General features: G+C 48.5%; 3 protein-coding genes across 3 annotated transcripts; 1 reads left to right on the forward strand and 2 right to left on the reverse strand.

The window, feature by feature from the left end:
• Positions 1-530: 530 nt before the first annotated feature.
• On the reverse strand, positions 531-3137 carry LOC128277519 (activator of 90 kDa heat shock protein ATPase homolog 1). Its single transcript, XM_053015989.1, has 3 exons — positions 2035-3137; positions 1822-1957; positions 531-1060 (listed from the first exon to the last, which is right to left on the reverse strand). Exons 1-3 carry the CDS (start codon positions 2811-2813, stop codon positions 926-928), a joined length of 1050 nt encoding a protein of 349 aa, XP_052871949.1. The 5' UTR covers positions 2814-3137; the 3' UTR covers positions 531-925.
• Positions 3138-3314: 177 nt separating this feature from the next.
• LOC128278112 (pre-mRNA-splicing factor Syf2) lies at positions 3315-4151 on the reverse strand. The gene has a single exon (XM_053016775.1). It carries the CDS (start codon positions 4070-4072, stop codon positions 3380-3382), a length of 693 nt encoding a protein of 230 aa, XP_052872735.1. The 5' UTR covers positions 4073-4151; the 3' UTR covers positions 3315-3379.
• Positions 4152-5319: 1168 nt separating this feature from the next.
• LOC128278609 (uncharacterized) lies at positions 5320-13653 on the forward strand. The gene is made up of 2 exons (XM_053017339.1): positions 5320-5818; positions 12275-13653. Exons 1-2 carry the CDS (start codon positions 5320-5322, stop codon positions 13651-13653), a joined length of 1878 nt encoding a protein of 625 aa, XP_052873299.1.
• The last annotated feature ends 716 nt before the right edge of the window (positions 13654-14369 follow it).

The following is a 14369-nucleotide window of genomic DNA, read 5'->3' on the forward strand; positions in this document are numbered from 1 at the left end:
CAAATTGCACATCAATTCATGGTCCAGCGTTGAAGCAACAAACTTGATTGCCGGCGACCGACGCAAAAATTGCGGTACGATTGCGGTCAGTGCGTTTAACGACCAGCGACAGCCACTGTCTTGGATCCACAGTTGGCGAAAAGTTCGAGCCAGCCCGATCGGAAAGTCCCAAAACTAAAACGATTTCGGGCATCGGCATCCGCATTACTGGCTCGCTCCATCGATATTGTGTGACACGGTGTTGCAACCGACGGACACAATGGAGATAATGGAGTTGAAATGGATCTTTCGAAAGGAAGCGCAATCTAGAACTTTCACTGTATAGTCACTCCGTTGGCTCTCCCGGACCATTTGTCATGTTTATCGAATGCTCATTGGGGTTACTACTTAGTAGAAGTGCAGTGTAGAGTTGATCGTTTGTTGTACCCAAAGTGTAAGCTCTCGCAGCTCGTCCTATTTCTCCTTCTACATCACATGGCCACGCGCCACTCGTGAATTAAACAAGAACCCAGCGTCGTTTTGTATACTGTTTATTCCTTATCGTTTATTTTCATATCGAATTTCACTGATGCATCCGGCTCCGGTCTTTCCGGTGGGTGACAGGTTCAAAGTAAACGCTGGAGCAAGTGGGTCGCGCGCTCCTTAATCAAATACTTTTTGTCACCGGAACCGAAGACATGTAGTCGTGCTACGGAAAGGGCGCTTCCATTGGTTTGCTTTTTTGAACACATCCTATGTACCGAATTGGTCGAACACCTAGCGTGGACAACACGAAAAGTAAACGTAGCTAACTTGCGATGAGCCTCACCGCACCCCCGAGACGGCATCCGGGGGCACGGTGGTGACTCATCAGAGGCGGTTTTATTTCGGATCAACAAAGCGCGCAGCGGCAGGAGCATTTAGATTGGGTGCGGTGCCCCATCATTCAGTAGAGAAAACTGCCGAAACCGAACGCGGATCGAATGCTGTCCCAGTAGTAGCTCTGCCAGTTGTGTCTGGTCATTTCGTACTCGGCCGCTGGAATCATCGTTTGTGTCAAATGAAGTTCCGTGTGGTCTTCCTAAAAGTTCCAAAAAAACAAAGCCTGTCTCAGTACTGGTTGCCGACGGAACTAAGCAATAATGGAACACTTGCAAGTCCGAGTCAAAGATTTGGATACCTAATTCACCCCAAGACCAAAGATTTAAAGTAACAAAATGACTAATTATAAAGATTCGAAATGATCGCTCGCTGATAGAGCAGTCGGTCGGCAAATAACGGAGTGACAGGGGTGTTGGCGCGAAGCCAACGACCCGGTCCGTAAAACCAAACCGATATGGAGAGCAACAGAGATTAACATTGTCTGATGCAGGCCAGGACCCCTCAGTGGTTGTTGCCGAATAAGAAGAAGAAAGGTTCGAAAACTAATTAGGATGGAATCATTGCATAAAGTGGTTGGATACGGCAACCCTGCGCAGTGACGGGACTTATAGTCGCAACCGCCAACGATCAAAGTAGACTCTGCAACAGTAGTTAAGGGATGAAAAAAGCTCCATGCTCAAAATTTCTCAAATGAAAAAAAAAACAGAAAAGAAAAATTTGATAATTCGTTGTAACACCTCGCGGAGAGAAGTCGTGGCCATTTCAAACATAAAAAAGACCGGTATTGGTATCCAATAAAATTAATAACACAAAATTGAAATGGAACGAAGGTCTTAAGGTGTCCTCCAGCAGTATCAAGCATATAAACCTGTTTTTTGTTCGACATTTGAAGCGCAGGCCAATGATAGTTTTTAAAGGGTACAGCTTTATACATGAATCGGCAATTGTAACCGTCCTTACCTTCTGCTCCATCTCCATTGTGACGGTGGAGAAGTGTCCGGGGGGCCATTGTTTGTACCGCCAAGTCTGTACAATTTTTTTGTTTGTCTCGAGCTCCTCGAACTTCCCGGAGATGTTTCCTCCAAAGTAGACGAAACTGTAAAACGAATCAGCGAATTACGTAGAGTTAAAATTCTGTCCTCGTTGAACCTGCAGTAAAGTCACGCTACGTACTCTCCGCCCTTGAACAGGTCCTGTTTCACGTAACTTCTAGTGAAGGCCGTCACCATGTCGGTACGCGTCAGGGCGTCATACAGTTCGTTCGCTCGGCACTGGAATTTTTCGACGGTGCTTAGCGTTTTCACGTCCATCTTGCAACCGACAGCCTTCGGCGAAGTGTCCGAGCTGTTCACGGTGTCGAGGTCGATCTTCTTCCTATTGAAACCACTGGCAAAAACCGTTTCTTTGTCCTTTTTCACCGTCACCGTCTCGGTGCCGTTTGCTTCGTCCTTCTTGGGCAGAATCAGCCCCTTGGCAAAATCGGCCTTCAGATCCCGGATGTACGTGTCCAGCTGCTTCCGGAGCATGTCCCGCCCAATGTTGTACATAAAGAGTTTCAGCTTCTCCGAGGCCGCATTCGAGGTGTCCACCGTAACCGTCAACTCCACCTCGTCCACATCGTTCTCCTCGGACAAATTCGGAATGGTCACCTTGCCCGTTACTTCCTCGTCGTTGCACATGCCCTTCCACTCCAGAACTATGTTCCACTCGTAGAAGAATATGAGCTTCCCTTTTCGATTGTTGGCCGTCGCTTCGCCCTCCATCTTTTCGATTTTTGTGACCGAGCACTCCTGGCCATTGCTGGCCATCACGAATCCGTCCAGCAGCACGTGCAGCTTATCCCTCGACCACGGTGTGGCATTCTTCTCCGTCCAGTGCCAGTTGTTGACGTTTGTCGCGTCGGGCCGCTCTTCCACAATCCAGCGTGGATCGCCTTCTCCCCATTTGGCCATTGTGCCGTGCGAAAGGAAGGATTGGTTTGTCTGTTCGGTGAACCAATTGCTGCGCGCCTCCTTCGGAGATCTGCACGATCGATGGTTTGAGGTTACTCGCCTACTCTATTCGGTAACAATTTATGCGGGGAAACTGTCCACACTTTCTGCACGCTTCGATGGGCTATTCTTTGTTTTGCGGCAGGAATTTGTATCGATCTCGTACGCCAGTAGCTTCCGGACTCTTTGTAGAAAAACGCTATCGACGGCAGGTTGATTCTCACTCCATTCAGCAAACACGAAACAAGCGCGAGCGAAATAAGGAGATTTTTCTAGACTTTTCGGCTTTTCTTCTAAACGATGCCGAATCAGACGGGAACTGTCAAAGTACGCAGCCTCAGAGAGAAGTGTCAAAAAACCCAGAGAAAATTGCAACGCTTACCAAACATGGGCCAGCACCCGCTGTCAAAGGAGTGTTTTCGAATAATCCTTTTCATGAACATTTATTATTTTGTAGTATGGTAATGTTTTATTGATAAAATAGAATGCACGATAGAACGTTTGGCAGATGTACATTGTTTGCTGTATTATATAGCCGTTCCTCGCTCCAAGTTTTGCTTGATCTCGACCGTGTGTTCGCCGTAGAACCGATCGAGTTTCTTGTTGAACCGTGCGTTCTTCTCGTTAATGTAATCGATGTCCGCGTCGTCATTGTGGGTGCGCCGTCGGGAGAACTTCTTCCGCTTTGCTATTTGTCCTTCAAGGTCCTTCACCATGTTGTCGATCGCGCCGGGAGTGTCTTTGTGCAGCCCTTGCAGAACCACATTCGGTCCACCGTAGAACGCGGCACCGTACTTTTCCTTTTGCGCTTCGTACTTGACCAAATCTCTCGGAGGCATGTTCTTCACCAGCCGGTTGTACTGCCGCGCCGTTTGCGCTTCGTAGTCGGAGAAGCCCGGATCTATGTTTTTCTTTCTCGCCTTCAGTTTGTCCATGCGCTCTGCCTCGGCCGCGGAAACACTCAGCATTTTCACGCGATTGTAGTCCAATCCTTTCGCTTCAGCTGCCGTGCGGGCGTTCAAATCGTCCGTGAGCCATTCGGCCTGCCGTTTGCGCGATTCCCAGTTATTAGGCAGTTGCTTGCGCTCGTTCTCGGCAACCACCTCTTGATGGTTCGAGACGCGAGCTTCGTTGCGCTGCGTGTGCAAGCTCTTTAGTCGAGCCATACGTTCGGCTTGTTTCTCGGCAAACGTTTTCGAAGTGGCAGTGGCCTCTGCCATGTTTTGTTGTGGAAAAGCACAGGTTTCGCCAGATAAAATAGTTTTTTCGTCGAGATTAAAGAACTACGTCGAGACTAAAGAAAACACTAATCGTAAACAAACCTTCGTCCAAATGTCAAGCAGAATGTCAAAACATCGAAACCTGTAGCTGGGCCCACACGAAGCGTAAAACCGAGTGTAAAAGCAATTATTAATGCCAAATCGTTTACACTTCGTGTGGCAGACTTAAAATATAAAAAAGTTTATACGGAAATGCCAAACGTGTTTTCGTGTTTCACCATTCGTGTTTTTGGCCCGAGAAAATAGAAATTGAAGAGGTAAGTTGATTTCTGAATCATGTTTTCTGTTTTTTTTTTTTAGATTTTGTTGCTGTACCAACAAAGAACTTACAGCATAAGAACTTACATTATCCTCTGTTTGTGAACAAAGCGTTTGCAAACAGTGTTTACGCTTGTTTTTACTTCACCGCGGACGTATAAACTTTTTGACATAAGCGTAATCGATTTGCCATTAATAATTGCTTTTACGCTCGGTTTTACGCTTCGTGTGGCCCCAGCTTTACAGTAAAATAAAAAGTAGCAGATAATTCTTTAAAACTTTATTGTATTGATTCAAGCACTTTTTTACGACGCAAATTAGCAATTGGGGCATTTCAATTGTACTTTTGCATCGTTTAACTTTGTTCCCCAATATTTCTGAATAGTTAATGTAGGGTGTTTCAGTAACAACACATTTTTTCATTTGGTTATTAAAAAACGACTAAATATTTATCAATGGTTGAACATTAGTTTGAAAGGTTCATTCATGACATTTATGTATAAAATAAAATTTTGGTTGCATAAAATTGGGAAATATGAAAAATGAAAAAATGTGTCGTTACTGAAACACCCTATAGAAATAATTTTTGAATGCCTCATGAGAGCGCGTTCACACCAACACTAGCGCAGCTGCGCACGTTCGAATACGAAATTTGTGGGTTTTGGCAGTTCGTGCGCCAGTGGTAGTTGAACTGTTCCTTGCGTGTGGCGTGTGCGTTGCGCGTTGCGCGAGTAGCTTTAAAGCGATTGAAAATGTTATAGTTTTCTGTGTTTTTTGGGAGTAAACGGAATGAATTGTGATGGAATAATGACCGCAAAACTGCGTGTAAAGTGAGCAAACAGAGTTGAGTGAAAATAAACGGATCCTCAAAAAGGTTGTGTGAAGAAAATCGTTCCATTTTACCGTGGCCAATGGCAGACACCGTACCAATGGCCCTCAACACACCGAAGCGCCTAAAAACGACGGTACCGCACCACAATTATCTGTGCACCCCGCCGCCGCCACAGTCGGTTGGCTTGGGCATCGGATCGCCACCGGTGCAGGCGGATTCGCAAACCAACGGAGCTTACGACGGAGCGCTGATGGTGCCGTCAACGACGGCGGTTGGCCAGCAGCATCAGCAGCACCAGTGGAGCAGCTCGAGCTGGTTAAGCGAAACCACGAGCCCGTCGTCGAGCTGCGGTTCACCGGATGGGCTGCTGAATCGCAGCTTTGGTGGCAACACCAGCATCGGAACGCCCAGAACTTGGAGCTCGTCGGGCGGATCGGCCGAGAAGTCGGAAAACAAGCGCGGCCGCCCGCGCTCCGAGGCACTGACGACGCTGATGGTCGAGGGCTCCAGTTCGCCATCGGCAATTAAATGCCGCTTCTGTAATCGGGTGTTTCCGAGGGAGAAGTCTCTACAGGCCCACCTTCGGACCCACACAGGTACTGTCCGCGCACGTAGGCCTTTTTCTTGTTTGTTCCTATTTCCTCCCTTTCCGTAGCAACCGTCCGTAGTTTAAATCGCAGGCCGCGGGTGTGCGCAATAGCGTAGCGATCGGATAGACAAATTTCAAATGCAAATCGAAGTGAAATGTAAAACCCGGAGCGCCGACGCTGCCGGCCGTTTAACCTTCACCGGCTGGCCACTGCGAGGGGGCCAATTGGTAGAAAGGAAGAAGGAAGACACACTCACACCGCACCTGCCCTTGACTTGACTGCTGCTGCTACTGCCTGAGCCATTTATTCCGGATTCCTTTCGCCGGCTACATTCTTCCTCCGGGCGGTTCGGAAAGTGTGCTGCAGAAACACCGATTTACTCTCTTTTTTTGGTTTGCTGTGGGAAGCTGCCATAAAATTTTGTTCCCCAACAACGCCACGGCCCCGTTGCAGGCAAGGAAACTGTGTGCGAGTTATGAGGTGCGTGAGGTTTTTTAAAGCCGGCCCCCAAGAGACAGCTGGGCACGGTCCAGCGCCAGGTGGATTGCTCGGGTTTTGCTCTCCTTCACGTTCGAAAATGGCCATCGGTTTGCAAAGGCGTTCGAGAAGCCTCCTCTTCCGCGTTGCACGCCGAGCGAACGCAGGCTGGCGGCCAAATGATGATGTATGCAATAATTTCCTTTCTTTTCTGGGCCTCTCTCATCATCATCATCAGCGGAACGTGAGCTCCGTAACGGGGTGGCCACTTTGCCCCCGGGTGCGGGGAGTGTGGGCAGGTTTTCCGCGATGGAGAAAATTGCCGCCCCTAAGCTGCACGGGGAAGCTCTTCTCGGTGGGGAGGCTCTTGCTATTTAAAAGCTTCCATCGCGCGCCCCGAAGACGGGTGCGTAACGCACCCGAAGCAGTGGCGCTGACGTGCGACGTACCGGCTTTCGTGCGGCTTCCCGGCCACGGTCCAGTAGTAGTGTCGGCCGGATAGCCAAATTATGCGCTCTAGAGTAGTGGGGTGGCAACACGCAAATGACCCAAGCCGGCTCCCACGAAACAAGGGAGACAAAAGGGGATACCACACGCAAACCAAGTGATGATTCCGTGCGAGGAATTTTCTTCACCAAATAGCTCGGTGTTGTGTCACGAGTGCGTGTGTTACTGTTCCCCTGTGTGCGCGTGCCCCGATCTCTTTCGCTCGCGATCCCACGATCTTCCTTTCCGCGGCCGTGCGTGGCACTAACACTGACACGCAGGTGTAGCGCTCGCGGCTGCATTTCACCCGACGCGCAACCGACCCGCGAGCCGCACACGAGCAGCTTCATTAAATGGCTTAAATAGCAGTTCCGATGGTGTGGTGGTTCGTGGTTCTTCTTCCTGCTGGCCGTGGCGGTGCTGCTTCTGCCCCAACACGTATTTTTCTTTGCCACCTTGCACTCTTTTCTTACCGTTGCTCGTGGTTTTGTCCTCTTTTCGGCGATCACTTCCTTCTGTTTTTGCTGATTTTTAATTCTTCTCTCCGCTCTTCCGCGCACGTTGCGATCCTCGACGGAATGCTTTTTAGCTTTTCTTTTGGCCTTCTCCTTCTCGTGCTCGTTCTTTCGTGTTCGTGTTTTTAAGATATGTTTCCATCGACGGCTTCATCGCGGCTCGATCGTATTTCTGGCCTTCCGTTCCTTCGTTGGGCTTACGGGCTTGCCTGTGAAGACGAGACGCGCCCCTAGGGATTTGAATCCTGCCGCTGAACGTTTCCTTTGAAATGCTTATGTATTGTAAGCGGAGATCGTACTCAACCGGCGACCGTTCTGGGCTGATCCTGTACCGCTTTTTTGAGGATGCACCGATGCACTTGTTCCTTTGTCCCAGGCCGTACACATTCGGTGGAATTCTCCAAAAGATCGAGCAGTGGGCATTTAATGCCAGGCCTTTTGCCTTTAACTTCTGTCCGCTGTGCTCCTTCCTTCTTCTGTTGTTCTGAACGGGAAGAATATAATAAATGCACTTTTAGAGAAGTCTTCTTCACAAGCTTATGCTAATCATATAATTATATCTTCAAAACGTTTACAAATTAATTTTAATTGCTGTATGTTTGCGTTGCAATTGATGTCATTTGATTCGTAACGACATTTCCTGAAATGATCCTCGCGTCGGATTCCTGTCGAAACTTTAACACTCCATTGGCCGGTTCCAGTCAGACGAACAACTGAAACTGCCCCACCGGGGATGTATTAGTTGTTAAGGGAAACAGAGAATTCGATCGATTCAGTATCCAACCGGACACGGTATGCAAACCCGACGTCGGTTGCGAAATTCTGGCCAACCAGCGTTGGACGCAACGTGTCCTGGATCGTGCACTCGGTGAAGGTGATCTCCGAAGAAGATCGACGAAGTGTGTATAATGATTACCGCAATTATTTCAACCGCCGCGATGGCTGCCAAATATTCAGCGGTTCGCAACAGGCACCCTCTAAAATTTGATCCACTTCTTTCATTTGCAGACCGCGAAATGGAAGCTTCGTGCGGCCCTCAGTTTGTAGTCCAAATTCTTTCTTCTTTCCGATGATTTGTTTCTTTGATTACTATCGCAATGCGGAGCAAGAGAAAAAAAATGTTTAATTGAGGTGTCTATCCTAAAACGTAAATTTTAAATTGAAGTACAATTGCGCGCAGGCGGGCAGCTATCGAACATACTGAAATTGTGCGATTTCTTCTGTCCAACTTTTTGTGTTCCAAAGCCATCGGAACTATTCCCACGAGTTACCGAGCATCGAAACCGTGGATGAAATCTGACTAATTTAAAGATGGTAGCAACCCATTTAATGATGATGGCCGCCTGTGTGGTGAGATAGTGATTTAACAGGCAGTCGAATGTTGTTAAATGTACGCCGCCGGTGTGCTACTGATGATCGTACATCTTGCCGCGCGGGCATCATCATCATAAGACGGGCAAGAAGAAGCCTCTAATGGTTCGTGGTGGTGGCTTTTCAGGTGGTTCACCGCACTGTGATGGTGTGTGAGAGTTCTCTCTACGGGTGTTTGGGTTGTGTTTCCGTTGCGAATGCTCATGAGTGTGTGGGTACCACAATGCGTACCACAATACACGGCGCTGGAGAAAGAGGTTTTTAAATTGGATGGTTTAAATTGATTTTCATTCGATTCGATCTCAAATCCAGGTCCACAGTAGAGAGACTTTGAGAAAGAGAGAGAGAGAGTGCCAACGTGCCAATTTCGTCTTGAATTTTATTGGTCGTATTAATATTTCGTGGCTTGGCCGGTCTTCGCAAGCCTTTCCAATTGATTACTTTCTTTGGTTAAATCTTTAATCTCGTACTGTTTATTTAACTTTTTCCTCTGCATTTTAGTCGAGAATTGACCTTCCCGGGGGCCCTGATACTGGTTTTACTACCTTGTTATGAGGGCTCATTATGTACATTGTCTTGTCTGACAAATTACATGACATCCACAATGCGTCGTAGGTAAATAAGCTATCCTTTTAGACACTGAAGTTTTCCTCGCTGCTGCTGCTGACGATCGCTGCTAGAGCGCTACAATTTTCCTGATCCTTAGCCGCTTCGGCATTAGGCCCTCCGCAATGGCCTCTAATGCTCCGGAAGCTTACGGCTATAATCTATATATATAAAAGAGTACCGCGTTATTGTTATTCTCTTCAGAACTCAAGAACGGCTGAACCGATTTGGCTGAAAATTGGTGTGGAGGTAGCTTAGATCCAAGGGGGTAACATAGGATACTTTTTATAATCCGATCGCGTCACAATGAAGCCACAATACGCACAATGTGTTTTTCTTCATATACTGCACCGGACAGACAGAGCGAGCAACAGAAAACAATTGTTGGCTTCTCTTTCTCACTAATGCAGCGTTCCCCCACCCCCCTTTCCCCCTTCCAACAAATAAGGTCGTCGCGATCTCTCCCACTGAGGCGGCATCGACAAACGATAGACAGAGAGCGAAACAGCAAGCAATTGTCTCTTTCTTGCGTATGCTTACACTCTCTCTCGCAAACGTCGAATAGTTTGGCAAATTGTCAGCCAGTGAGAGAGCCTCCACTTAAGTGTTAATAATTATTCTCACGATCCGCCACTGTGAGCAATTGTTTAGCGACAAAGGCCAGAATTCTCGCAGTTCGACAATTCGACGGCTCTCATATCACCTTTCATCCTTGGCGTCGTAAAAAAATTATCGTGCGCGGGAATAATATTGAATACTTCATTTTAAACACTTGCTTTTTCGGGAAATAATTTTAATCGTAGGGAAGCATTCCCCAGTAAGTATTTACTTAAAAATAGTGAAATAGTACCGTACCGTGTTTTGTTTGGGAAAAAATGTGAAGATTCGTGTCAATTCCAGCAATCCTGATCTTCAGGTGAATAAGGAGATACCAGCTAACAATTAGGAATGCCAGCGCCAAATCGTGAACTGAATGACGCATATAATCGAGATGTTTGGCGCATGTTGCGAGATGTTTTGGAGGGGCAATGATTTTACTGTCCTGAAATTTCCGCCAAACACTGCCAGTAATTCCAAGATCAGCTGACGAAATGAAGTGTTTCTCTTCTTATTGGACAACGACCGTTGAACGGTTTTAGCCTGCACCAACCAGCGACAATGTTAATCTCTGATACTCTTTCTAAACGTTCGTTTTTACGGGCCGGGTTGTTAGTCCCGCGCCAACCCCCCTGGAACGCCGGAATCGGGAATCGAACCCATGGCCAGCTGCGATACAGGGACGAGCGTTACCGACTGCTCCTATCACCGGGGGCCCATTGCCTCTGGGGCGAAACAGAGTTCGCCGGGCCTGCTAGTTTAGTAATAAAAGATACAGAAAGTGAACCGAACCCTACCATTCTGTGTGTATAAATTTCATCTTTCGCGTCCTCTTTAAATCACATTTGTATATCGCCAGCTGGCGATCGGAGGGACAAATCATATTGCGGTGTATGAAGCGAGACAAAAAAATCGTTTCCCTACCGAAAATTTCATTCCTCTGCGCGCTCTCCAAAGAAGGGTGCACATATCCTGCGCCCGATTTCTTGGCGTGGCGTACCACCCGGGGTCGAAGAAATCAAACGAGAATCGTCGACCCATTGTTCCGACGTCCCTCTTCAAGCTGTGGGGACGGGCGAGCCCTCGAAAGGATTTGATTGCGCTTGCGCAACACGACACAACAGGATTGCACGTGTTCGATCCTGTGCGCGACGAGAATTCGGTCACAACCTCGCGTTTTCTTCGCGTTTGAAAAGGATGCTTCTTTTATTTTTTTACCGTACATCCGCGCGCCACGCCGAGATACATGTTCAAATCCGGACGTTTCTCGTTTAAAGAAAATCAGTTCAAAGCTGAAAAAATGCCACAGAGAGCGAGAGGTGCGCCCGCTTGCTAGTTGTCCTCTTTCGGCGCGACGGGATGGCCGCGGTACCTACCGGTTTGCGAAAGGCTCTGCCGGGAGGACACGGAGAGAACACATTCTTCTAAACTGTTTCGCAGGTAAAGCAGCTAAAAACTGTAACAAAAGCACCACGATCGGGGGACGATCCGTGTTTCGTTTTTTCCTACTCTCTGGGACCGCTTTACTCGGCGTCGTACGCGCAGCATAAAGCCAAGATTAGCAATCAAAAAACGCACATGGACGCACGTGTGTTTTGCCCTGCGTCGTTTCGGGCAGCTTACGCGGCCACCACCCAGCAAAAGATGCGCACCGTAGCACAGAGTGTGGTGATTGGTGCTTCTTCAAGCCAAAGGCAAAGCGTAACACCATCGGAACCGGTATTCATATCGCACGGAGAGGACCTTCCACGGGCCTCATATTACTCCAACTCGGTTACCTGCCACTCGGGACGCTGCAATCAGTCACTTCGTAGAAAGCCGGTTATTTTTTCTGCTTCGCCCATCAACAAGAGGCGCGCCTTTTCGGATCCTGCAGAAGGTTGTCCGCGAACGGGACAACCCGTTTTGGTATTTGCTAAAACCGAATTCTTCGCATCTTATTCCGACGTCCTGACGTTCGTGGCACAAATCCTAATATTTTCTGTTTTCTTTTTGCCCCTCGTCCGGCCTGTCGCAGGACGGAGATTTAAACGACGCACATTCCGTTAGGAAAGTGTCCCACAGTGAGGCGAAGCAGAACAAAACGGAGAACGGCCAAAGAAGGCCCAACCGAAGAGCCGTTTAAAGGCCGATTAACAAACAACCAGCAGCAGCGGGAGCGATGATTCGTTGCATTTCTGAGTACGATCACGCGAAAGACGTTTTTTTTAAATCTCGCTTCACAACAGTGTTGTTGCTGTCGTAGACCGAAAAGTTTCGAATGTTTATGTCCCTTACGTCTTATGTGCTAATGGCATAATAATGGTTAATATTTGTATAATGACCTTAATATTTAGAAATTAATTTAAACGAATTCAATACTCTAATCTGTCTCATTAACGTTTCCGATTTCCCGACCAATAACCCACAGGAGAACGTCCTTACCAGTGCGACTACCCGGGCTGCACACGAGCCTTCACGCAGAGTGGTCAGTTGAAGACGCACCAACGGCTTCACACCGGCGAACGACCCTTTATCTGTGCTCGGACCGACTGCCAGATGCGATTCACCCATGCAAACCGCCACTGTCCGGACCATCCGTACGAAACACTGAGGCGGTGCGATGATTTCTTCATTCAGACTTTGCCGGAGCAGAGTGGAGATGTGCTGAGATGGTTAGAAAAGTATCGCGCCGAACGGGAAGATCGGACACCAACCAGGAAGACACCAAAGCGGGGTAATGGTGCTGAAAATGGCAGCGCCGAAGGATCGGTGCACCACCTGCAGAACGAGAATGAAAATCGTCGACCGGCATCGATGCAACGGCCACCCGACAATGATGAGAACTATCACGAGCCTTACGGTGCGGCGGTCGGTGGTGGAGCCGGTGGCGGTGCTGCAGGAACGGGCGCAGTAGGTGGAGCCGTAGGGCTAGGATTTGGAACGGATCGGAACGGCTTGCTGTTGCAATCTCCGATCACACCGAACAATACGTACAAATCGAGTCGCAAAGGGTTGATGTGCGAACTCGACATGAACGCGGGCCTCGGTTTGTCCAGCAGTCCGGTAACGACGAAAGCGAAGACCACACTGCCGAAGCTGATCCAGTGGCAGGAGCCGATCCAGGGCCAGGAGGAAGACGAATCGGGCGACGAAGCGTGTGCCCCGCTGGCGCAATCCAATTTCAATCCGAAGAAGAAGTGGCTGCGTGAGGCAGGATGGCAGGACGATCTGGCGAAACCGCTCGAACCGAGCGTGATCTCGCAGAAAGCGTTCGCTTCCACGACCTCCACGATGGCGCTGAAGCAACAGCTCCACCAGGAGAGCAGCAAAGCAGCTTCGCCGTTGAAAAAATTCGCCGGACAGCAGCCCACTTCCGGGCGGCAGCCCCTGCCACGATCCAGCATGGGTAGCAGTGTCAACGGTTTGCCGGTACCGGGGATCGCTTCGCTAACACCGATCGATCCAAATCAGATGCGACCGACGGTGCTGATGGTGGCGAGCAAGGACTGTGCCCGACCACTGTGCGATCAACCGGCCGCACTGCTGACAAACGGCCACCAACAACGGGTCAGTGGTTCCCCCAAACCGGAAGAAAACAATCGCAAGCTGCAAGGGGCACTGGCACTGATGGCATTGGCCACCGAAGATGCCCACCAGTTGGGCACATCACTCCCGGAAGACGATCTGCTTACCGGTGACACCATGCGTTATGCTTATGCCATCTCTACCCAAGCTGCTGGTGGCCATGGGGTGCAGTTCAATACGGATCCGGTAGCAAATGGACACCACGAGGAATGCTTTCCTTAGCGGTAAAGTAACGAGCCTTATGCGTACACTTTTAGCTGCATCCGCGATGCCGTAACGGTGGGTTACTAAATATGATTTCCAAAGAAAACTGACCAACAAATTGCAAAGACGAAAGTTGCTGGCGGATGGAGGAGGAGTGTACAGCTTAACCGTAGGATACTAGTGAGACAGCACTCAATGAGACACGCAGGGATATAGGTGATACTGGAGCCCTGTGATTAATTCTAAAGAAGCTTGAATAGTCGATGAACCGAACGAAAGCTATCGAGAGCCGAACCCGTTTGGCAGTTCGCGTCGTTTCACTTCCATTGATATCTCTACTTTTTCGTTATCTACCTATAAATTTTGCGAAGGAATAATATCTTCTGGTCGAGAGAGAAAACACAGAAGTCCATATTTCCGGGACGTATTCTTTTATTGTACATAGAGCGTATTTATGAACTTTGCAGAGAACGCGCTATAATTATGCAAATTGAAGCATTATTGACCTGAATCCAAGTGAAGAGTTATTTATTTTTTCATATATCTTTTTTACCTCTTTCTACTAATATTATGTACGAATTGGCCGATGCCTGTGGATCATTCTGCTTTGTGTATAGATAACGAATATCGGTGGTGCACCGAAAGCGGCGCACAATCTGGAAGACAGTTTCATTCACGAGTTAGCAGGGTCCGTGCGTTATTATCTCGATACGTTCGTGCTTAAGGCAACTCGT

The sequence above is a fragment of the Anopheles cruzii genome, chromosome 2 (assembly GCF_943734635.1).
Source record: "Anopheles cruzii chromosome 2, idAnoCruzAS_RS32_06, whole genome shotgun sequence".
Classification (NCBI taxonomy): domain Eukaryota; kingdom Metazoa; phylum Arthropoda; class Insecta; order Diptera; family Culicidae; genus Anopheles; species Anopheles cruzii.

What these genes read in the sequence shown, in the direction of transcription:
- LOC128277519 (XM_053015989.1), bottom strand. Translation starts at nt 2,813, where the DNA reads ATGGCCAAATGGGGAGAAGGCGATCCACGCTGGATTGTGGAAGAGCGG. An exon ending in GACCTGTTCAAGGGCGGAGA is followed by an intron (nt 1,958 to 2,034) that starts GTACGTAGCGTG and finishes TTCGTTTTACAG; the next exon opens with TTTCGTCTACTTTGGAGGAA. An exon ending in CAATGGAGATGGAGCAGAAG is followed by an intron (nt 1,061 to 1,821) that starts GTAAGGACGGTT and finishes TGGAACTTTTAG; the next exon opens with GAAGACCACACGGAACTTCA.
- LOC128278112 (XM_053016775.1), bottom strand. Translation starts at nt 4,072, where the DNA reads ATGGCAGAGGCCACTGCCACTTCGAAAACGTTTGCCGAGAAACAAGCC.
- LOC128278609 (XM_053017339.1), top strand. Translation starts at nt 5,320, where the DNA reads ATGGCCCTCAACACACCGAAGCGCCTAAAAACGACGGTACCGCACCAC. An exon ending in CCACCTTCGGACCCACACAG is followed by an intron (nt 5,819 to 12,274) that starts GTACTGTCCGCG and finishes AATAACCCACAG; the next exon opens with GAGAACGTCCTTACCAGTGC.